Below are 25754 nucleotides of genomic sequence, written 5' to 3' on the forward strand. Positions count from 1 at the left end.
CAAGATCTTGACCATGCCCCGCCCCCTGCTCATAGAATGCCTCCTCCTTCTCATAAACTCCACTCCCAGAGCTTGGCCCAGTGCTTAGCTGTGGGTCACTGCATATGCTCTCATCCATTACTGGACAGAGGTTCTATGATGACAATTACAGTAGTCACTAATCTAATTATATGTGAAAGCCAGTTCAGGCACTGCCTCCACTCTTGCTAGGAGTGCTACTGGGGTCTTCCTTGTGGATTTCTGGTAACTTCTCTAGCACCAGGTTTCTCCCTGACCACATAATGTCCCCCCTCTATCAAGATATCTTTTTCATTGCTCTCCCTCTCTGACCTTCCCATAATCCAGCCATTGTGTTCTCTCACGTTCTCATTCCCCATTGCTTCCTCTCTACCCACCCCATGCCTAGTTTATCCAGGAGATCTTATCTATTTCCCCTTCCTTGGGCAATCCATGTGTTCCTCTTCGGGGCCTCCTTGTTACCTAGCTTCTCTGGGCTTGTGGATTGTACCTGGTTATCCTTTGTTTTACATCCAATATCCACTTAAGAGTGAGGCCATACCACATTTGTCTTTCTGGGTCTGTGTTACCTCACTTGGGATGTTTTTTTTTTTTTTTTTAGTTTCATCTCTTTGCTTGCAAATTTCATTATATCATAGTTTTTTTTTTTCCAGCTGAGTAACTACTCCAATTTTTTTTATCTATTCTTCAGCTGAAGGGCATCTAGATTATTACCAGATTCTGACTATTAATGAACAATGCTGCTATGAACATAGTTGAACAAAAGTTCCTGTAGTATGATTCTTTGGGTTGAGCATCTTTGGCTATGTGCCTAATACTGTTACCTGGGTCTTGAGGTAGATTGATTCCCAATTTTCTAAGCAATTGCAAAACTGATTTCCAAAGTAGCTGCACAAGTCTGCATTCCCACAAGCAGTGGGTAAGTGTTCCACCTAATCCACACCCTCTCCAACAGGTGTGTTTTTTTATCTTAGCCATTCTGACAGGTATCTCAGAGTCATTTGCTTTTGCATTTCACTGATGACTAAAGATACTGAACAATTCCTTAAATGTTGTTTTGGGCAATTGAGATTCTACTGTTGAGAATTCTGTTTAGATCTGCACCCCATTTTTTTAATTAGATTATTTGGTTTTTGATGTCTCATTTATTCAGTGATTTATATATTTTGGAGATCAGCCTTCTGTCAAATGTGGGGCTGCTGAAGATCTTTCTCATTCTGTAGGCTGTTATTTTGTGTTATTTATCATATCCTTTGCCTTACAGAAGCTTCTCAGTTTCAGGAGGTCCTGTTTAATAATTGTCAATCTCAGTCTCTGTGCTATTGGTGCTGTATTTAGGAAGTGGCCTCTTTGCCAAATTGTTCAAGGTTACTTCCCACTTTCTCCCAGTTCAATGTAACTGGATTATGTTGAGATCCTTGATTCATTTGGACTTCAGTTTTGGGCATGGTGACAGATATGGATCTATTTGCATTCTTTTACATGTTGACATCCAGTTGACATACTAGCACCATTTGTGAAAGATTTTTTTTTGTTGTTGTTATCATTGTACAATTTTGACTCCTTTATAAAAAATCAGGTGTTCTTAGGTGTGTGGATTAATGTCAGGGTCCTCAATTCAATTCCATTGATCCATGTGTCTGCTTTTATGCCAATACCAAGATGTTTTTATTAATATGGATCTATAGTACAGCTTTAAAGTCAGGATGATGACACCTCCAGAAGTTCCTTTATTGTACAGGTATGTTTCCGCTATCCTGGACTTTTTGTTTATCATATAAAGTTGAGTATTGTTCCTTTGAGGTCTGTGAAGAATTGTGTTGGGATTTTGAAGGGATTGCATTGAATCTGTAGATTACTCTTGGTAAGATTTCCATTTTTACTGTATTGATCTTACCTATCCAAGAGCATAGGAGATCTTTCCATTTTCTTCTCCAATTTCTTTCTTCAAAGACTTAAAGTTGTTATTATACAGGTCTTTCACTCGTTTGGTTAGTTGCCCCATGATAATTTATATTATTTGGGAATAGTATAAAGGGTGATTATAAAGGCTTCTCAGTCTTGGTATGCATTTGATTCCCTAGGCTCTTAATGAAATGCAACGTCTGATATGGGGCCTGAAATTCTGCATCTCTAACCACCTCACAGAAAAGCTAATATGTCAGTCAGTTTTCCAGACTGTATTGAATAGCAAGGACTTTAAATAAAAACTGGGAAATAGAACGAAAGGAAGGAAGGAAGAAAGAAAAGAAGGAAGGAAAGAAGGAAGGAAGGGAGAGAGGGAGGGAGAAAGACAGAGGGAGGAAGGAGGAAGAAGATAGACAGACAGACAGACAGACAGACAGACCGACCGACCGACCACAGGAAATATCTGTTGTGGTGACACTCAGAAGTTCAGCATCCAGTTCAACTCACTTTAGTTTTCTCTCCCTGGTTTCATAAGAAGCCCTAGTAGAAAGTTATGAAGACAGAGTAGATGGCCATGGACATCAATGCTTCTTCTGGCTCTCACATACTGGGTCCATGCCACCTCATATGCTCCCTCTGACACTTGCCTCCCCACACTGTATAATGCTTACTCAGACCAGTATACATAAAATCATAAACATATAATAATTTCATGAACTCTAAGATTGGTTGACTCAAGCTCATTTCTACACTCTTTTTCTTATGGTTATTTATGAAAGTATTTATAAAGATTAGACCATAAACCAAGAAGTTTGATTTCCTAGCATCACTTACAGCTAGAAATGCCCCAACCATGTGACAGAACATGGCCAATGGTATGGTGCTGAGAGCCTGCAGAAGAAGGTGAGACAAGAGCATTCTTTCCCACCAAACAAGGCAAAGTGTCAGTGGAGGAATGCCTTGTCCCTCCATGCTTTCTACAGGTGCAACAGGCATCTTTAAAGAACAAGCTCACAAGTAGTAGGACTGAACCAGCATGCAGAACGCCACAGTTCTCCAGAACCACTGGCTGCTCAGCACTGGCATTCTGAAACATGGGAAGCATAAACCCTTACTGTTTGACCTTGAGGTACTGGGGTTTTCAGGACCTCATACGTGCATGCAACGCACAGGGAATATTCAGCAAGATAATCATCATTATTTCTTCCTTCGAAAGCTACTTAGCAATTGGTCCAGGTATAGTTACAACATCAGACTTTAGTCACTTTACTTGACCATGGCAACTTATTGCAAGGGATTGTGTGAATGCCAGTTAGTATCACCACTGAGGGGGTATCTATGCCTATGTCTATGTCTACTTCTATATCATCTATAAATAGATATATATTGCCTCATCCACCCCCCTTAGAGATTTTCAAAATGAATTTGAAACCCTCTCTATCCTCATTTTAGAAACTGTAATTTAGTTTCCCTGATTTGGTGATAATTTATGATACTGTGGCCACATAACATCATAGAATAGCAAATTTGGGACGCTCCATAGAAATAAGTGAAAATAACGGCACTGGGCCTCATGCCCGGAAAAACACAGCATGTATTATTAAGCTCAACTGGTTGGAATGAAAAACCAAATTAGTGTCAAGAGTGAACTGCTGTGAAAAGAAACTTGTAAAGTTCAAACAAATATAAATGAGTTGGGAGGAAATGAATTTTAGAAAACATTGCTATATAAGTAAACATCTAGGAAAATCAGCCAATCAGCAATTGAATCAGTGTCTGCAATGGTTCAGATCCATGGGATACTCATGGCATGAATCAGCATCAGCCTGCAGCAACAGGAGTCGTGTGAGGAGAGTTCTGCATGCTTTGGAGAACACGCCACAAAAACAAAACAGGAATCTTGTGACCTTAGTTTCTTCAGAAAACAGGATTCTTGTGTTTTTGTATATTACTTGTGTTCTTGTATATTACTTGCATGCCTCTCCAAGGTGTAGCCAATAGGAGTGAGTTTACTTCAGATTGTTCATTACAACTGGCTACTGTTACATGTTTATATGACTTGGTGGAAAAACAGGTTGTGCACATGGAGTTTGTCCACCAAGTGCAGCTTGCCCTTGTGATTGGACACTTTACACATATGACTCCTCCTAACCCTCAGAGTGTTCCATAATAAATAAATGTCCCAGAGACTGATGTTGGGTTCAAATTTCAAGATGAAACTCAGAAAAGCAAAGCAGCCAGGCACTAGCTCTCACTCTACCTCAAATGAAAGGTGATCCTGGCTCCACCAAACCTGAGTCTGCTGCCTCTCCTCAGTGTGGCTGGAGAATCCTGAGACTTCAAAGTCTTCTTATCTTCAATGTGGCTGGAGAATGAGTGTCTGATACTGACTACTGAAGATCCTACTCCTATTTTTTATACCCCTCTAGTGCTGGGATTAAAGACATATGATCCCAGGTGCTGAGATCATCTTTGTGTGAGCTGTTTCTCTTTAGGACTGGATCAATTGTGTGTAGATCTGGGTGGCCTTGGACTCACAGAGATCCATCTGCCTCTTAATCCTGAGTCCTAGGATTAAAGGTGTGTACTACCACCTCCTAGATTCTGGCTGCTGGGATTAAAGGTGTGTGCCTGGCTTCTATGGCTTGTGGCTGACTTTGCTTTCTGAATCTTCAGGTAAGATTTAATAAATCATAAAATATCACCACACTCAAAGTATAAGTTGTCTGTTGCTTTTTAATAAAGTTGGCTATTGCATATTCTACCTCATTTATGGGCTCTATCCCGCCCCCCACACTTTAGAGAGGTAAACAGAGATAACCAGGTTGTATACATCAGTACAAAAAGGGAGAAGAGAGCGAAACAGCACAGGTAGTCCATGCAAGGTTGTTCACTATGAGATAAGGTTTTTGGTAAAACCAAACTAAAGAAAAGATCTAGAATTTCTATGGGGAATAGTGATGATAGAGATGCCACAAGTGGGAAATTTTAAGGCTGTTTCACAGAAGTAGAGCAGCAATCTCTCCTTGACACATTCCTGTGAGCACATATCTGTCTTCATCTGTCTTAACTTCCCTACAACATTTCTTCTGTTTGGGGTCTCTGCCCCCATCACAGGTCCCTCCTCCTTAATCCACACAGATCTGAACTATATCAGTAGCTAGAAGCTGGAGGAATTGAACTAAGATGTGGAAGATGACATCCCAAATGCTAGTACTAGCTTTGTGGCTGATGGGTGCTGCTTAGCTGACATTTGTAGAATTATTCAATTCACAATTAATTTTTCACAATTATGTGAAATGTTCAATATGATTTTTTAAATTAAATATATTTTATTATGCTTTTTTAATTATAGGCAAATCATATTTATTTAATTATATACAAATACATTTTAAAAACTAAAGTAATAGTAATTGCTGAATTCAGAAGTGCTTATTTTCCAACCCTAAAAAGATTTTGCTAACCCTGCCCCACTGTTTTGAGAATTGTGTGATCAGAAAGTCTCTGTTCACACGTTCTAACCTAGAACCCCTCCTTCCTTACAGAATGAGGCTTGTATTTTCTTCTCAGGACATTTGATTTTGAGGAAAGTCTCAGAACCAAGAATCCAAGTTCTCAAATTCATTATGCACAGACTCAAATCTTACATTAAATACACTTTAGAGAGAAAGGAATAGCAGTATTTCCTGTTAAATTCTCTTGGTACACAGTTGTAGACATGGAGTGAGAGCTCCCATCTTGTTTTTTGATTGCAAGCTTTCTGCTGAGCCCCCCCCTGCCCCTCCAACAGAGAGATGTAAACTCATACTGGACACCAGCACAATCAATCCTCAGTGCTGTAATTGACAGCAAGTCTCCACTACATGATTTCCTTCATTCCAAATAAAGCCTCAGCAATGTAGAAAAATAATTATTCAAATACTCGTTTAAATAGAAGTCACACACAAGACCATACTGGAAAAACCCACAGAAACAACAGACCCAGTCATAAAGCTGAGGAACCAGCATTGGACTGAACCAAGCCCTCTGAATGTGGGTGCCAGTTAGGATGCCTAGGCAGTCTACGGGACCTCTGACAGTGGAACCAGTATTTATCCCTAGTGCCCAAATGGCCTATGGGAGCCCATGCTCCAAGGGATACTCTCTCAGCCCAGATACATGGAGGAGGGCCTAGTCCCTCCCCCAAATGATATGACAGACTTTGATGATCCCCCATGGAAGGCCTCACCCTCCTTGGGAATTGGATGGAGAGTGTGATGGGGGGCTCAGTGGGTGGCCAATGGGGGAAAATTGGGAAGATGGGAAGATTGGAACTAATATGTAAAATATGATTACTTTTAAACTAAATTAAAAAAAAAAAGAAGTCACACACTTTGTAGTCTTTAAATGAAGTCCATCAAATGAACTTCTGTAGGGAATTCACTATTTAATCCATACTTAATTTACATCACTTACATGGACTGCAGTGTAGCATATATGCTTGAGTGGGGCCACAACTCATTGAGAGTGTTTGCTTTTATTGTTTGTTTGTTTTTGCACTAACTGTATCTTTCAATACACAGGAGAGCTATGATTTGCAAAGATTCAAAAGACAGACATGCAAAACAACCTCAGTATCTCATCCTTTGGATCGTCATGCCATGAAACAATACATGAAACAAATCCTCATACACATTTTTAAAAGGGAGTCCACTCCTAAAAGTTATGGTTGAAATACCAAGCTGGTGGTTCTGATAAGCAACTTACTACAGCAGATTCCGTGCAGACAGTGACTACAGGGCTTCTGGAACCATTCTCACCTGAGTGTCTATTCCCTCCACCATGAGCCAGGATGTCATCCGGGCCTAAGATGTATGGGTTCATGGTTCAGCTGTAGCTGGGGTCTGTGTTGATTTCTGTGGCCAGTGTCACCTCAGGAGACCTTAAGGATCATACAGTCAACTCAGAGGGCTATACTGAGCCAGTCCAGCCCTTCACTACCCTGGAAAAGCTGGCGTTACCTCTCGCTGGCCACTACAGCAAGAGAGCTTGTCCCTGCACTTGGGAGAGAGAGTCCCCACCTCTCACCACAGATGAGGATGAACCTACCCTGAGGACATGCATGTAGGGGAGCTGACTCCACCACTGCACCCTAGGCGTGACCCCAGTGGCTCTATCTGACCTGACTGGATAACACCTGGTCCACAGCAGGCCCTTCCATTTAGCCACCCTAACATCTATCCCATCTAGGTCCTGCTGGAGCAAGTGAAGGGACTGGACCTGCATGCAGATCTATACCCACAAGTTTTCCAAGACAGCATACCCCAGAAGAGCGCCGGTGAAGATCCAGTGAGGATGTATACCAAAACCCAGAAGCCTCGAACCAGACCAATGACTTACTGCAATGGACAGCTGCCAGTCAAGCTGATGGTACACAGGGGTACACTATATGACACATGGAAACCTGCAATATCACCAGGACAGATGAAGAGGTAATGGAGAGATAGAAGAGGAGAAGAAGCAGAGATTTTGCTATCTCGGGTGTATTTTTTTGTAGTTCTATTTTGGTTTAATGATTTTTTTTTCTTTTGTGTTTCTTCTTACTTTTGCTTGCTTGCTTAGTTTGTTTTGTTTTCTTTTGTGGGGGGATGCAACAGGGGTGTGGGGGAACATGGAGGGACCTGGAGGTAAAGAGAATTGGGGGACAAGATGTGAAACCCCCAACAATTCAATAAAGAAGTAAAACTCACTATTCAGAAAGCCACGCAGAATGGTCTATTTTCTTTTGGCTACTAAACCCCATTTCTGTTTATAACACAATTAGCATTTTTATCATTGTTGACTTTAGTTAGACAACTTTAAATACTAGTAATTTCTTAATAAGCACCTAAGGGACAGAATATTTACCTAAGCTCTTGGAGGCTTTTACAGATGTTTACAAATCTTGTTTGTGACTGCAGATGAACTTAGCATACTGTACCGTACATGCTGTATGGTACAGGGTACACGGCTGTAACATCCTCTTAACAACCACCTACACACATCAAATAGCATCAGCACTTTAACACCACGTACCCAGTCCATGCCTCTTTACTTCCTGATGAATTGAAGAGGTGGGGAACACATTGTGCTATTATTATCTGGTCTGCATGCGAGTCACAGAGGTATGTGAACATCTTGCTCCTGTCAAGTGAGTGGTCCTTACAAAGATGAGAGTGGAAATGCCCATCTCTGTGAGTTTTGAATATACACCAGATATTAACGAAGAGCTATTAATAGTTATCAATTGCTACTATCAAAAGGGCATTTTGTCCTTTCCCAAATGTCTGAGTGAACAATTTCAGAATGTTTTGTCAGATGTTTATGTTTTATGAAATGAAATGCAAACATACCTTCTTTTTTTTCTTCTGAAGTAATCTTCACTTTAGTGTCTGTTATATCTTTGAATGAGGCCAGAAAAAGGACAACGTCTCCTTTCTCGTTCTTTATAGGAACAATATCCAATAGGCACCAAAATGGAGACCCTGCAAAGGTGAAAACAGTATGAGTCAGCTCCGTTTCAGCTATAAAAGCCCAACTGGTAACCAAAACACAGCCCTTCCTGTGTTCATCTCTCACCATCGCCCGTCATCAGAATGCCAGCTTTCAGGTGTGAATCAAGCCTACGCTCATAGCTCCTGGCTCCCAAGCATTTGTCAGTGCTATCACTCTAACCACACTTGGTCTTTCAACTTGATGTCAGAGAACCCCTCTTGGTGAGAGGCTGCCCTGCTGTTCCCTAGTGCATGGTGGCTCTTGAGTTCAGACTATCGTTTGGCATGAGTTTATTCAAGGTTTAGTTCATTTAAAACCAATGATTGTTCACTAGGATAGTTAACATTAAAAGAAAAAAAAGATGGAAACCACCAACTTAGAAAGATGATGCCAAGCCAATTACACTCTTAAGTTAATGATGCCAATACTGCTACTTTAATAACTCTTGAGTGTTAGGGAGATTTATATTATATATAATACAACATTGTACAACACTATGTGTCCTTATTTATAATGTGTGAATTATTCTGAAATGATGCTGAGCCAAAGTAGCTAGATACAAGTAAGTAGAGTGGATATGCATTCGTTTATAATAAGTAAAATAGAAAAACTAATTGATGGTGGTTTCAATAAGAATATTACCTATACAGCCATATTTGACTGCTAATATTTGAATGCTTAATCACCAGAGAGTGGCACTGTTTGTGAGAAAAAGTAACAAAGTGTTGAACTCTCTGCCTATGGATCAGGATGTATGCTCCCTCCATGATATAATGGATAACATCTGAAACAGTAATCAAGGCCCCAATTAAATGCTTTTTCTTCTAAGAGTTACCTTGGTCATGGTTTCTCTTCATCACAGTAATCTAACAGTGACTAAAGCAATGGGATTAAAGGTTAAGTAAGTGGACTAAAAAGCATACAGCACAGGGGGCTCTCACACTCTCATTAAGTTGTATTTCATGATCTTTATGCTGTTTATTTTCCACATATGCTATACCTAATAATATATTTTAAAAAGCAAGGCTGTGGTTTTATGTGAACTGTCCCCAGAGGCTCATGTGTTGGAAAGCCTGGTGTCCTCTTTGGAGTCCTCTTTGGGAAGGTTCTAACCTTGTGGGGAGTAGAAGCTTGCAGCAGGAAAAAACACCGAGGGTTTTTTGGGAGTTTTGACTCCATTTAGTGTCTCCACCCTCCTTTGCCCCCTCTCCCTTCTGCCTGTTGTATCAATGTGCAGATAAAATGTGATGACTTTGCCTCCTGGCTTGAAGGCCAGCCCCACACTCCTGTAAGCCAAAATTGTTCCCCAAAGTTGCTTTTTTTTTCCAGGTTATTCTGCCATAGCAATGGAAAAGTGACTAATACAACCAATAATCACTAATACAGACAATAATCAAGTTCAATTCCACCTTAGGAGTAGAAGAACCCTATCAAAAAGACACATTAAAGGCCATTGGGGTCAGTTGATTTTTAAAATAGGTATTAAGGTTTTCCTACACAACCTTTTCCACTAAGCAAACTAAAATACCACTGTTTCAAGTTGTGAGTCTTTCTCATTATACAGTTGAAACACAGAAAACCATGCTGACATAGTGTCAGATGCTAGAGAGAGTAGTAGTGTCTGGGGTTGGAGAGATGACGGGACAGTTAAAATGGCTTTGCATACTTTCTGCAATAGCTCTATGACAGTGTACTCAACCTCCTATAAATCCAGTAAGTTAAATCTACTGCATGGTGTGGATTTTCTGCCTTCACTCACAGACAAAATGACCAATGGGCAACCTCTTTCCAGCAAGAATGACCCAAGTTGCACCAATCTCTCATAGGCCTGTGTAAGGTGTTTCTCCATCATTCAGCCTTGAATTCAGAAATGCAAGTGATTCTTAAGAAGATGGTTAGAGAGCAGAAATCTTGTCAATTTTAACTCTGGCTGTTTATAGCAGCGGTAATTACCATGTAGGTCAGAAGCACCAAAATAAACAAGGCTCTGCCAGATTTCAGCTAATAATACCTTTAATTTCCAAGGATAAATCCAACTGGTAGAGAAAAGTAGAGTTTATACCTTTTATGGTAAAATATACTTTACCTCAGGAAACAAGGGTGTAAGGAAATTTGTCTTGATACAAAAGAACTCTTTGTGTGATTTCTGTATACTCCATCATGGTTTGAATATGGAATGTACATCAGAAGCTCTTGTGTTTAACATTTGATCTCGATGGTGGTTATTTAGTGAGGCTCTGGAAACTTTAGGAGATGGTTGTAGTTAGAGGAAGCGGATCACTGGGGGGGGTGGTTCTTGAGGGTTATACATGGTCTCATTGCTTCTGGTCCAGATGAGATCACTAGCCTTTCTCACATACTCTCACCCTCATGATACTTTATCCTACAAGTCCAGAAGCTAAAGAATCATCTCTAAACTGTGAGCTAACATAAGTTTTTTTTCTCTCTCTTGAGTTTAATAGGACAAACATTCTGTCCAGGTGAATAGATACTCCAGAAGATAATATTTGACAAAAGCAAAAACTAAGGATAAAGTACTAAGCATATGGCCATGATTTAATCATTAAATCCACACAGGTATGAAATAAGGTTTATTGAGTCATGAGTGGTCTTTTTCACTTTGATCTACACTATTATGATGGATACATTTTAGTTGTTCAATATTTCACAGGGCCTTAGATTAGAGTAGGAGCAATGTTTAATCCTTTCTTTCTATTGTAAATATGATTTTGAGAGATTTTAATCATGACTGTGTGGTTTTCTTATTGTAACTATATATACAATACTCTGAGTGTTAACATCATCAGTGTCAAATGACCAGAGTAACATGGTATCCATCAAGAGTAGTATTTTCTGTTCTTTGAAAACATATTTCCTAAGAACTGAATGCTTAAATGAGACACTGGCCAGTCTTAGAAGTTATTCCTAGTGTGGAAGTAGGCAAAGCTATGGACTGGGAGCCTCTTGTCTTTCATAGAAAGCAGGGAGCATTTCTTTGGACTTTGCCTAGAAATCTACTGTTGCTATTTCCTTGTTCTGGCTTTGGTAGTTCTCACTCTTTCCTCTGGAGTATTCTCCCTAAATCCAGAGTCTTTGTCTCAGACAGTAAGCTCTGAGAACATAAGACCCTCCTCAAACCCACAAGCATTCTTGTCCCTGTGCAGCCTCAATGTAGCATTTCATGGTTTTCAAAATGTAAGGTCTGTTTTCCAGCGATCGCAAGGAGGAGCAAGAGTGAGCTGAATAAGGATGAGGAGCAGAGCTAATGAAGGCATGGCATTGAAAAGGAGGTGGTGCTTGGAGAAGCCATGGCTGTTTAGGAGGCAAGCCTCTCCTACACCTTTTTTGATACCTACCACCCCTGGTCAACTGCAGTAGAGTGAAAGAAATAACAGTTTCTAGAAACAATAAGTAAAATCTTCCTCTTTCTATGTGGCTGCCTATCTCTGGTGAAGTTTATGTATGTGCAAGTGCTCATTTGCTATTGAATATACCATGACTGGATACCTAACCCTCCAAATGCCCCAGGATACCAGTGAAACTAACTCACTGGGGACCCCTTGGCACTTGTGAAACAGTGGAGGTAAAGTGGGCTAGACATAAACCAAACCAGCTGGAGACTACTAGGAACTGAGCAGTAGCTAAAGATAACCTTCAGTTCAATGTTTATTGAAAACTAAGAGGAGGAGTTGTCATAAAATGGTGTTCAAGCCCCCCCCACGGAAAAGTCAATATGTCTGGTGGTGAGTTAGGTACTAGAGCACTTAATAGCATACATGAGGCTTAGGTTTTAATTTAATTTAAAAGGACCAGGGCACACACATCAAATATGAATGGTGGTAGACTGTGGAGTTCAGTTTAACCTTTCAGGATATGTGTTTATAGATTTTGTAGAACAAGAATAAAATAGTATATAGAGAAATGCTGACTGCTTTAGAGATGAAGGCAAGAGATATAAGAAGTTCAAGACTGGATCACTAAGACAACTGGGCCCTGAATATGTTGAGGCCAGTTCTTAACATGCTCTTTGAAGTGTCACAAGTTCAAACATATTCCTTGTTAAACGTTGAGAAAAGTTCTGCTTTAATTCAGGATACTTGGGAAGAGGGGATAAAAGAAGGGAGGGAGGGAGAAAGGGAGGGAGAGAGCAACATTAAAAACTTTATTCCTCTTCAAGAAAGATGTATAACCATCTCTTAGCAATTCTAATGAGTAGGAGTAAGAAAGAGGATTGGAGAACTTTAGTCAAGAGTTCCAGCATTGTCATTCAAGAGAACATTCTCCAAATTGTAGATCAGCATACCTACAATTGCTTAAAACCAAAATGAATGCAGATAAGTCAGTATTTTCCATGGACAGTTAAACATGAATTCAGCATGAATCACAAAGACACTTGAATTTAGCATACAACCAAGTGTCTTGAGAATATCACACATGAAAGGACACAGTGGTAATTGTCATTTACTAAGCTATGCTACATGCATTATCCAAATGCTGTCTACACTTCTCACAGGCCAGTCTATTCAAATGTTACTATACTAGACAGTGTGGAGTTTGAGGTAGGCTAGACCTTGGAGTGACAGAGCCAGTATGTACCAAAGGTGCAAATATGCACACAAGACACCCCAAGTTTATTTTATTATGTTCTCTGATGACTCTATAATACTTTAAGGAACAAATTTTCATTTCCATCTCCTTCTTCTTTCTTTGAAAAAAAACCATACACTAAAACATGCTGCATTATAGAAAAAGAAGGAAAGACTCTATACTGTCAACAAATTCCACTTTCAACATCAAAAGAAGAGAGAAGAGCAGGGACTCTTCGTGCAAAATTCCCACTGTTTCAGTTTAGGGTTATGATCCATCTTCCATTAAGGTGCACCAGTTTTAAAGTTTGAATTTGTTGTATTGGATAAAAAAGTAAATAAATAAACAAATCCAGTGGTGGTGCAGCTTCACGCCAGGGCACGGAGCTGTGAGTCAGGTAGCATGCCTCTAGTTTCAGAATGTAGCTGCATATGCAGAAGGGCAAGCAGCTCAGCAGCTGTGCATCCAGACACAAAGCCTTGGCCACACCCCACCTCTCACTGAGGTTCTACTTCTTCCACTCTGGGGAAGCCTCAGAGATGCTGCTGTGGGTACCACTGCTGTTATCCATAGGACATAGAGCGACATTCCTGAACTCCTGAGACCAGAGACACAGAGGGAAGGAAATTCCAGTTCACACTAGAGCTGTGGGCTTATCTCCTCATTATGATCTGGAGAAAAGCTCAGATGTGCCTGGTAACCATTAATGAACAGAAAATGCTTTCCAGGATGGGTTTCATCACTGAGAATAAGCCACTGAAATGGACTCGTTCCCTTGATACTCAACTTTAAAGAAACAATTTAAGATTTCATCAAACTTGCAGTTTCTCTGAGCCAGAATTTGATTTAAATACGAATTTGAGAATTAAGTTAACAATCCTAATTGCACATGGCTTTGGTTGGAAGAATCTAGAGTCTTGTCAGAACAACACTAATCACTGTTGTTGCCAATAATGATGCCTGTACAAATGCAGCATGGGAAACACAGGCTGTGATTCTTTAGGATTCTCACAAAATATTTGGAGATTACAATGAGAGCCATTGGATATAAAGCTATTTATTCATTCTTATGATATTTATTGACTATCTCCCATGGCAGACACTATTCTCAATCTTTGGCTACACCAATTAACAGAAGAAAATAAATGCTTGCTGAAAGCTCTAGAAGAACTGATTGATACTCTACTTTGATGAGAAAAACAATAAATTATTGATGTGATATATAAGCAAATTATATGGTTTGTTAGAAGGTCCTAAATGCTACACCAGAAAGTATATGGTAAGGAGAGATGTGTGATTTGGGGAGGAGTATATAGAAGTGATTCTCTCTTTCTCTCTCTCAGTCTGTGTGTGTGTGTGTGTGTGTGTGTGTGTGTGTGTGTGTGTGTGTGCTTAGTGTATACACATGAGTGCTTGGTTGAAGAAGCCAAAATAGGACATCTGATGTCCTTCTGAATCACTCTGCTTTATTGCCTTGAAAGATAATCATTTTCAGCTAGGTAGGCTGGCCAGCAAGCTCTCAGCATCCACGTGCCTCCAATAATAAATGTCGGTATACAAGAATGTTCATTTATGTCCAATTTTTGTCAGGTGAAAGGGTTCGAGATTCAATCTTAAGTCCTCATACTTGCAGAGCAAACACCCATAGCCATGCAGGTATTGCACCAGTTCTTACAGAAGTATTCACAAATATGCTACCTAATGTTGTTTTTGTATATAAACCATTTGTGTACTGTTCCAGGCCCTCTCAGAAGCAAGCCATGTGAAGACAGGTATAATTTTGAAGTAAAGTCAGAAAGAAGGAAGGAAGAAAAACTGGATAAAAGTGTCTTTGGTTGTAGTACAGTTCTGAGATGTTGTGCAGACCCATCAAGAGAGCTACTGTCCTACAGTCAGCAAGGGAGAGTTATGATCTCACATCTGCCAGTTAGTACAGTCAACATCTCAAATTTTTGTCACCGTGTCATCCATGTCCTACCTTCTTCCATGGTACCTCTAAATGCCATCAAGAACCCAACTTCCCTCAGGCATGGAGCCTTTACATAAGCATCCAACCTGGAAATCTGAGATTACCTGCAGGTGTGTGCAAACACCTAGGCAGAACCAGTCTGTCATCCTCCTCCCAAAGACCAGCAGTAGAGGTTTTAGGCTCATTCAGCAGTAGAAGCTACAAGACACTTTGTGCAGTTCCTGCTGCAGACTCCTCACAGCACCTGACTTCCTAATCTTTCATTATTCTGCATCTCTATAGGTTATGCCATATAATTTCAATATGTTAGCATTCTGTGTGCCATAATCAGAACCAATTTATATTGCCTGCAAAGACCTCTACTCAAAATTGGTATGTTTAAAATAGTGGAGCAAGATAAGATGGGCTGCATGCATCCATGCTCTGAGGTCCCTACTTACTTGCCAAGTATTCTCAGGTGTAATTTTTCAACTGTCCACAACACATACTGAGTATAAAGCTACTTCTCATGCTTAAGAGCCTTCAAGGTGTCAAACAACTAAAGGAAGTAAGCTGGGATTTTGAGCCACTAAAAGCATCCAACCAGCACAATTCTGTACTAGTATTTTTTAAAGTCAATAGTAAGCTTCTTGATGGTGTCCTTTGCCATACAGAAACTTTTCAGTCTCATGGGGTTCCATTTATTAATTGTGGATATTAGTGTCTGCGCTATTGGCATTCTGTTCAGGAAAATGTCTCCTGTGCCAAAGACTTCAAGGTTATTGCCCATTTTCCCTTCTTTTTTTCCCCTCCTTCTTATTTATTCTTTGTGTCTTTCACAGCAGGCATCTCCATCCCACTCTATATCCTCGTCACTTTGTATCCACCCTCTGGCCATGCAACCTCCCAAGTTCCCCTCAAATAAAATAAAATCAAATTTAAGGAAAAAGGGGGAAAAAGTAAAGAAAAAAAATCAGTCTTGTTATGGAATCGGCAGTGTGACACAGTGAGTCACACAGTAAAGCATTTTATCCACACATCTGTACTTGCAGGTGTTCATTGCAGAAAGTCATTGGTTGGTTTGAGGCCCCTGGTTGCTGCTGGACTATGGATGCTGGTCCCTCACTGGGACTCCTCTGTTGTTGTCTTGTGTTGCAGAGATTCTGCAGCTTTGGATCTGCAGGACTGATCCCTTTGTGTGCTACAGCAGATTACAGATTGGGTGGGTCAACTCATAGCCCTGGTTCTGCACCTGGGTAGTTGCAGGGTTGCTCAGCCCATCAGCTATCAGCTCTCCCCTGTCCTCCCCACCAGGAAGGGCTCTCCTGCATTTTCCTTGGAATTTCACCCCCTGGTTTCATGTTTGAAACCATGATCCCTCATACCTACATCTGCAGGATCAGCTCCACTGTGCTGCCCAGGCATGAAGGAGGGGGCCGCTCTTCTGAATGCTGGAGCTGATGAGAGGCCAGACTGCCTTTCTCACTCTTATCTCCCACCTGTCTCAGGTGTTGATGGGTGTGTGGGGGGAGGATAAGGGCATCTCTCCCCAGCTCATGACACCATATGACAGATGAGTAATGGGAATACTCTCCCATGCTTACAACTTCAGAGCTGATTCCTCCACCAATGGGGTTGGCTCTATTGTGCTGCCCATGCAGGGTGCAGGTCATGCTCTCCTGACAGTTGCAACTGGTGGTTTGCAGGTCTACATCTCTGGGCCTAATGACCTAAGAGCAAATTCTTCTACCTGCCTCGGGAATTAATGGGGTATTTCTCCCCAGCCCATGCCTCCACAAGACCGATCTGTAATTGGGGCACCTCTCCCATGCTAAAAACTTCAGGGCTGACTCATGCACATCTCTGTCAATAGAATTGGTTCTATTGTGCCACCCAGGTGAGTTCTGCTCTCGCTAGTGGTGCAGCTGGTGGGAGACAGGAGTTGCTCTCCCAATTTCCTTCTATTTCAGGTTCAGTGTATCTGGTTTTATGTTGAGAACTTTGACAGAATGAGAAAAGACTTTCACTAACTCTAAATATGACAGAGGGCTAATATAGCTAAACAATATAAAGAACTCAAGAAAGTAGATACCAAGAGACCAAATAACCAAAATAAAAAATGACAGATAATTCTCAAAAGAGGACCCTGAAATGACTGAGAAACACTTAAAAAGTGTTCAACACCAGAGAAATCATCCACCAAGACCAAGGAGGCTTCATCCCAGGGATGCAAGGATGGTTCAACATATGAAAAGTCACCAATGAAAGCCATCATATAAACAAACTAAAATAGAAAAACCACATGATCATCTCAATAGATGCTAAAAAAGCCTTCGAAAAATACCAACACCCCTCCATGATAAAGGTCTCAGAGAGATCAGGGATAACAGGAATATACCCACTCACTCCATATCTCTTCAATATTGTACTTGAAGTTCTAGCTAGAGCAACAAGACAACAAAAGGAGATCAAGGGGATACAAATTGTAAAGGAAGAAGTCAAACTTTGACTGTTTGCAGATGATATAGTTTACATAAGTGACCTAAAAACTCTACCAGGGAACTTCTACTGCTAAAAAACATCTTCGGCAAAGTGGCAGGATATGAGATAAACTAAAAAAAAAAAAAATCAGTAAACCTAATATATACAGATGATAAAGGGGCTGAGAAAAAAAAATCAGAGAAACAGCCCCCTTTACAATAGCCACAAACAACATAAAATATCTCATGGTAACACTTACCAAACAAGTGAAAGACCTGTATAATAAAAACTTTGAATCTTTCAAGAAAGAAATTATAGAATTTCTATACCAGAAAATGGAAAGATCCACCATGTTCTTGGATAGGTAAGATCAACATAATAAAATGACAATCTTGCCAAAAGCAATGTACAGATTCAATGTGATCCCCATCAAAATGCCAGCACAATTCTTCATAAACCTTGAAAGAACAATCCTCAACTTTATATGGAAAAACAAAAGACCCAGGATAGGCTGAGCAACCCTGTACAATAAAGGAACTTCCAGGGGCATCACCATCCCATCTACTACAGAGCTATAGTCCTGAAAATAGCTTGGTATTGCCACAAAAATAGACAGGTTGATGAACAGAATCAAATTGAAAACCCTGATATTAACCTATATGCCTACTGAATACCTGATTTTTGACAAAGAAACTATTCTTATACAATGGAAAAAATAAAGCATCTTCAACAAATGGTGCTGGCATAACTGGATAATGGTATATAGAAGACTCCACATAGATTCATGCCATGCACAAAACTTAAGTACAAATGTATCAAAGAACTCAAAATAAATCCAGCCATATTGAACATCTTATAAGAGGAAGTGGGAGGTACCCTTGTATGAATTGGTACAGGAGACTACTTCCTGAACAAAACACCAGTAGCACAGTCACTGAAATCATCAATTATTAAATGGGATTTCCTAAAACTGAGAAGGTTCTGTAAGGCAAAGGACACAATGAACAAGACAAAACCACAGCCCACAGAATGGGAAAAGATCTTCACCAACCCCACATCTGACAAACGGATGATTTCCAAAATATACAAAGACTTCAAGAAGCTAGTTACTAAACCACCAAATACTCCAATTTAAAAATGAGGTACAGAACTAAATAGAGAATTCTCAATGGAGGAATCTAAAATGGCTGAAAGACATTTAAGAAAGTGATCAACATCCTTAGCCATCAGGGAAACGCAAATCAAACCAACTTTGAGATACCATCTTACTCCTGTCAGAATGGCCAAAAATCAAAAACACCAATGATAGTTTATGCCGGAGAAGATGTGAAAAAAGGGGCACACACCTCCACTGCTGGTGGGAGTACAAACTAGTACAGCCACTTTGGAAATCAGTATGGCGGTTCCTTGGGAAAATGGCAGTCTACCTCAAGATCCAGTAATTTCACTCTTAGGCATATAACCAAAAAATGCACATTCATACAACAAGGACTATGTTCAACTATGCTCATAACAACATTATTTACATTCAACTATGTTCAACTATGTCCATAGCCAGAACCTGGAAGCAACCTAGATAGAAAAAATGTGATACATTTACACAATGGAGCCTGCGGAAAAACACAATGGAATCCTGAAATTTTCAGGAAGTGGAGGGAACTAGAAGAAACCATCCTGAATGAGGCAACCCAGTCACAGAAAGATAAACATGGTATGTACTCACTTGTATATGGATTTTAGACATAGAGCAAAGGATTAACAGCCTACCATTCACACTGCCAGAAAAGCTAGAAATCAAGGAGGACCATAAGAGAGACATACATAGTCCCCTGGAAAAGGGACAAGATCTTCCAAGCAAATTGGGAGCATGGAGGGAGGGGAGAGCGAGTTAGGAGAAAGAAAGGGGAGAAGAGGAGGGGAGATGTGGGCATGAGGGAACAGGAAGATTGAGATAGGGAAAGAATAGAGGAGAACAAGAAAAGATGTACCATAAGAGAGGGAGCCATTATAGGTTTAAAGAGAAATCTGGCACTAGGGAAATGCTCAGAGATCTACAAGGATGATCCTAACTAAGAATCTAAGCAATAGTGGAGAGGCTACCTTTAATGCCCTTCCCCAATAATGAGATTGATGACTACCTTATATGCCATCCTAGAGCCTAGTAGCTTTTGGACACAAAAGCAGACACCCACAGCTGAATATTAGCCGTACTGCTGGAATCAAGATACAGAGATGGAGGAGTTTTGAGCAAAGGAGTCAAAAACAGGCTGGAGAAACCCACAGTGTCAGCTGACCTGAACAAGGAGGAACTCATGTACTGCAGTCTAATAGCTGGGAAACCAGCATAGGCCTGACCCAGTCCCACTGAATGTTAGGAGGATTGTTGGATCAGTATTCATCCCTAGTATACGAATGGACTTTGGGAGCCTATCCCAAATAGATGGATACTTACTCAGCCTATATACACAGGGGAGGGCCTAGGTCCTGCCCCAAATGATATGACAGACTTTGAAGACTTCCCATGAAAGGCCTCACCCTCCCTTAGGAGCAGAAAGGGGATTGGCTGGGGTTTGGTAGGGGTGATAGAGGAAAACAGGAACTATGATTGACATGTAAAACAACTTTGTTTCCAATTTAAATTTAAAAAAAGTGTTCAACATCCTTAGCCATCTGGGAAATGCAAATCAAAGCAAGTCAATATTCTATTGTATAACTTTCAGAATGGCTAAGAGCCAAAACACAAGTGAAACCTCTTTCTGGAGAGGATGTGGAGCAAGGGAACCCTCCTCCACTGCTCCGGGGAGTGCTAACTTGAACAGCCACTTTGGGAATAAATATGGTGGATTCTTAGAAAACTGGGAATCAATTTACTTCAAGAACAGATATGCCACTCCTGGGAATGTACCCAAAGGACATTACAACTTTCCATAAGGACACTTGCTCAACTGTGTTCATAGCAGCTTTATTAGTAATAACTAGAACCTGAAAACAACTGAGATGTTCCTCTAATGAAAGAATGGTAAAAGAAAATGTGGTACATTTATAGAATTACTCAGCTATTTAAAACAACAACAACAACAACAACAAAAAAAAAACAACAACAACAAAAACATGAAATTTCCAAGCTAATGGATGGAACTAGAAAAACAATCACCCTAAGTGAGGTAACCCAGACTCAGGAAGACAAACATGGCATATACTCACTTATAAGTGGATATTTTCTATAAATTAAAGGACCCAGAGATGTTAACAAAGAGACTCAAGGAGTACACATGAATCTCCCTGGGAAGGGGAAAGAGATTTCAGGATTAGACTAGGGACAGGTGGTAATGGGAACAGGATGGATCTGGTGAGAGAATGGAATGAGACAGTGAGTTCTGAGTAAAACAACTGGAATTGGGGGGCAATAGTGCAATGGAAACTCCCAGAACTTTTCAAGAGTGACCCTAATGCAGACTTCTAGTAATGGGGGATATGGAGCCTGAACTGGTTATTTTCTGTAAACAGGCAAGACCTCCAATGAAGGGATTGGGACACAAACCCAGCCACAAAGTTTTTGACCTACAATTTGTACTGCCTGCAAGATGTGCTGGATTAAAGGTGGCACAGAACTTTGGAGTAGCCAACCAATAACTGGTTCAGCTCATGACCCATGCCACAAAAGGGAGACCTACCACTTCCTGGAGGGCCAGGAACAAGAGGCTGGATAGCCTAGAATAGAACCAAACAGGACATGTAAGACAACAGTAACAAAACCACTGAGTGGTAGTGTAGCTTAAATACTGACTGTTACCATGGATGAAATATCATGTGATTGTGTTTTCTTCTTGTCAGTGGAGGAAACATAATGCATACAAACACCCTAGAGAACATCAAACGTAGCAGTACTAAGTCTGTAGTGGAAGATGAAAACTCGTCTCAGCTTGTTGGAGTTAGAGAGCACAGAAATAAAGAAATGGGACTCAGAATGGTGCAGTACTTTGACCATGGTCAAAATATTAGTCACTACAAAGGCCTCAAAACATGACTTTCAATGTTATAGATACTTTATCAAAACATAGTGAGTTGAGTTTCTCTGTATACTACAAAAGGAATAAACAGTCTACTTCTGATACCTTAAAAGGAAAATTATACTTAAATCTGTTATTGATATATTGATTAACATAAGCTAGGGCATAAAAATAATCTAGGATTTAATTAGAATCTGTACTTTATAGGTTGGACAACGCAGTGTAGGTGAGACAGAAAACAAGCACTGTGTAAGAAGCAGAGACGTCTGATGAAAACTGGAAAGGAAGAAAAGTAATCATTGAAATGAAGTGGCTTAGAATCACATGATGATTCTCTACCGTATAAATATATGATTTCTGTTTTAGGTGGCATTTAGCACTTTCCAAGAATACGATGACAACAAACATACTAAACATTTGCTTCATTGTATAAACTTAGTTCCTAGTGAAGACTAAGGAATGCATCACCAGATTGCCCCGAGTCACAACTTGGCATGCAGCTAAGGCGGAACAGTCGGGCATCTTATACAACTTCCAGTCCATTCTGAAGCACAGCACATGCTTCCCTAGAACTGGAGGCCAAAGCTTAGTTCTGCCCATAGCTCTCTGATTACCTTGACTTCAGACTCATTATCTGACACCAAGCAGACAGTTTTGTAAGAAATAAATTTATGCATAACATCTTCTTACTGATTCCAAGGTTTCCTCCCACAGGAAAAGCAATCCAATATATAATTAACAAAAGAAAGTAAAGAATTGTACAAGGTGGAGAGGGCTCCATTGGGATGTTTAGCTTTTGAGGTGGGGTTATTCAATTGTGGAGGTCAGCAATTATATTCTATAGTGTGCCAAACATCCAAAAATTCATTCATGCAGTTTACCTGGATTCTCAATCAGCTACTCAAATAACCACATACAATAGGGAACCTGGGAACATTTTCATTGACAAAAACAAGCGGCCTGCCAGGTACTAGCCATGATTTGCCAACCCATGATATAAAACCTACAGACTAATAAATCTGGCATAGGATGAGTTATTAATAAACTTGGCAGAGGATTAGCGGGAGCCTCTATTTCCTTCACTCCTTCAATCCACTGGACTGCAGGCTCCTACCAACCACACAATCTGACACATTTTCCCTTATCAGCTTCCTAAGTGGATCCCTGGGTATGGGGACACCCAAAACCCATCTAAAGCCAAACATCATTCCCCTTTTGTCATTGAATTACCTACCCAGGATCAATGCCCACTTTCTCTCCAAAGTCTTAGAGAACTTAAGCCTCTTATCTCTGACCCCCGAAGAAAAGTCCTTCTTCACCCATGTCTCCCTCCCTTTCATATCCCCATACTCTCAGATAAAAAATCCCAATGGAACCTATCACTTGACTCAGAATCTCTGACTTAGTAACTCTGCATTGTTTCACATCCACCCGTGTACCTATACTCTTCTTTCTACCATCCTTCAGGGACCTGACTTAGACCTTAGACACCTGTTTTTCTATTCCTCTGGACCCCCAGTCACAAAATATCTTTACCTTTGCCTTGGACTGACCCAAACACTCACCTTTCTCCCCAAGTACTTGGACTGTCCTACCCCAGGAGTCCTGGGACAGCCACGGTCTACTGGGCTAGATGCTGGCATCCAACTTATTCTCTTTTGCTTGTGCAATATGTAGATGACCCTCTTCTCTGTAGTCCATCCCTGAAAAGTAGCCAGGCTGACACCTCTACTCTATTGAACTTCCTGTCTCACCCTATATGGTCCAGCTATCCACCCATCAGGTGGACAGCCATCAGGACTATTACTCCAGCTCACAAGACCATTACACTATAGAGATCACTATAGTGATATATTGTTTATATTCTAATAATGCCACTAAAGATCGGAATGCAAAGCCAGCCACATTAATGAGCCATAGAAGCTGGGGAGTGGTGACATACATCTTTAATCCCAGGAGTACGGCAGACGAATCTCTGTGAGTTCAAGGCCAGAGCTACATGAGAGTGAATCAGTCTAAAAGAGAAACAGCTCATCTTTAACCCCAGCACTAGAGAAGTGTATAAGATAGGAGCATGGTCTCAGACTTTGGCAATCAGATTAGGCAGTTAGAGGCAGACAGGAAATGAAGTAGGCTACACAAACTTCAAGGCTCACACTCAGTGACTACTTCCTTCAGGAAGACTGCACTTCCTAGAGCTTGCTCAGTCTTCCACTGGAGACCAGACTCATGACCCTACAGATGATATGCCCAGCAACCATGAGGAATGGGGAATGGAGGAAAGAGAATAGGAGAAAAAACTTAAAGACTATGAGACTGAGCCAAACTCGTGGGTGGCTTTAGACAAGCTAGAAGAGTTTGTATTTATCCATGAGGGAGGAGGGGTACACTGAATTTGCTGTGCAGGAAGATGGCCATACGGCAACAAGGAAGAGGATTTATGGGGGAGGGGCATCTGGAGAGTGGTTTGGATGAATCTGCACAACTCAAGCTCCATATAAAGAGAATCTGAACTAAGAAGGGTGCAGGACTAAGTCTCAGACTCTGGTGATTGTGCTGTGAGATTAGGCCTCAGGCTTTGGAAGGCAAGGGAGCCTGTGCAGTTGTGATGGCCAGCTGAAAGGGCTTAGCTAGCATCAGGGTTTTTGGTTTGGGTCCTTTTTTTCATCTCTCTCTCATGGTACACCTTGAAGGCAACTGCTAAGACATCTGCCTGTGGACTTAGGGGCTTCCCCTCTAGAATTTTATGTTAGGCCCTAATGTCAGGGAAACTCGGGGAGGAGAACTAGCATTTTAAGGGCAGGCTTACAGAGACAGGTCAGAGCCAAGTTGTCTGGACTTCATCATTATGTACACTAGCCCGGTCCAGACTCACATGCACTTCTCAGGAAGAAGATTGCTGATGAGAATGATATAAATGTCAAGTAAAGTTGGGAAACTGGATGATCTATTAAAATTCTTTAATAAAAGTAGGGTTATTGGTATAGGACTCCAATCCTTTTCTATTCAAGTGTTCACTAAGTGATCAGGGGATATGTACCCTGACCAAACCATCAACCCAGGCAACCTCCTGCAAAGGGAGAACTGTGGTCAGTTTAGGCCAGCAGGGACAGGTAAAGGTGTCCAATGAGAGAGTGGGGGCGAGCAGAAGGAGGATTAAGGGCTGCCAGTAGCCTGAGGTGGACACTTGAGAGGACTGATTTGAGCAGCCTATTGCTGAGGGGGGAGAAAGAAAGACTGAATAGCAGGGAGGCTTGTCAGGAATATTTAACATAGTGGAGGAATGATCAGAGCTAGGAAGAGTTGCTTTTTCCTTGGTTGGCTACTTTTAATCAACATGAGAGTGAAGTCAGATGGCAAAATCCATCCTTCCTAACCTAGCAAAGATAGCTGTGAGCCATGTGGCTACCTCCATCCTGAGGAGTTGGGGGCAGAGGGGCAGCTAAGATAGTAGTGAGCTACATCTTTAAGAATGCCTTTGTATTGATTTTAACTATCAGCCTCTTTGTTAGGAGTTTTAAGCTACCCCTCTTGTTACAGATTTTAGCCATACCCAATATTATGTACACATCTTGGTGTACATAATAGTGTTACAAATCTTGAGATAAGATTCATACTTTAGCAAACATTTTAAAGAGTTAAACCAAAACAAAAGAGTATGGACTGCATAGCAATAATCCCCACAGGAAAAAGTCTATCATTCAGTACAGTTTTGCTCTCCTTTCTCTGGCACATAGTCAGGTGGCTTGCCTGATGTGGGACAGAGATTTTGGAGGAAACCTTTAAACAAGCATGCTTGGGTTTAGAGGAAGGGGAGTCATACCTGAACTCCAGAGCCAGCTTTTAATTAAAGAGAGACAGCAAAAAAAACAACAGTCTACTGCCAATCATACCCAAAAGGCACCAGTGAGCTGAGAGCAAAGAAGGCTTAGAGGTAGGAAATGTTTGAGTCCTGGCTGTAATATGCTATAGGAGTAAGCAAAGGGAAGCACCAGGTGTGGAGGAGTGTGTGTGCAAACGAGGAGTGAGTGGAGGAGTGTGTGTGCAGGGGTGTGCAAATGAGGAGTGAGGAGTGTGTGTGCAAACGAGGAGTGAGTGGAGGAGTGTGTGTGCAAAAGAGGAGTGAGTGGAGGAGTGTGTGTGCAGGGGTGTGCAAGCAAGGAGTGAGGAGTGTGTGCAAACGAGGAGTGAGGAGTGTGTGTGCAGGGGTGTGCAAGCAAGGAGTGGAGGAGTGTGTGTGCAGGGTGTGTGCAAGCAAGGAGTGAGGAGTGTGTGCAAACGAGGAGTGA

General features: G+C 41.0%; 1 protein-coding gene across 1 annotated transcript in view; it reads right to left on the bottom strand.

Moving 5' to 3' along the window:
- Kcnh8 (potassium voltage-gated channel subfamily H member 8) overlaps nt 1-25754 on the bottom strand; it is a 373064-nt gene that overhangs the window by 207369 nt on the left and 139941 nt on the right. Inside the window, exon 3 of the mRNA XM_051204195.1 lies at nt 8298-8429. Coding sequence (XP_051060152.1) covers nt 8298-8429 — 132 coding nt within the window. The remainder of the gene's footprint in view (nt 1-8297; nt 8430-25754) is intronic.

This window comes from Phodopus roborovskii, unplaced genomic scaffold, assembly GCF_943737965.1.
Source record: "Phodopus roborovskii unplaced genomic scaffold, PHOROB, whole genome shotgun sequence".
Lineage (NCBI taxonomy): Eukaryota > Metazoa > Chordata > Mammalia > Rodentia > Cricetidae > Phodopus > Phodopus roborovskii.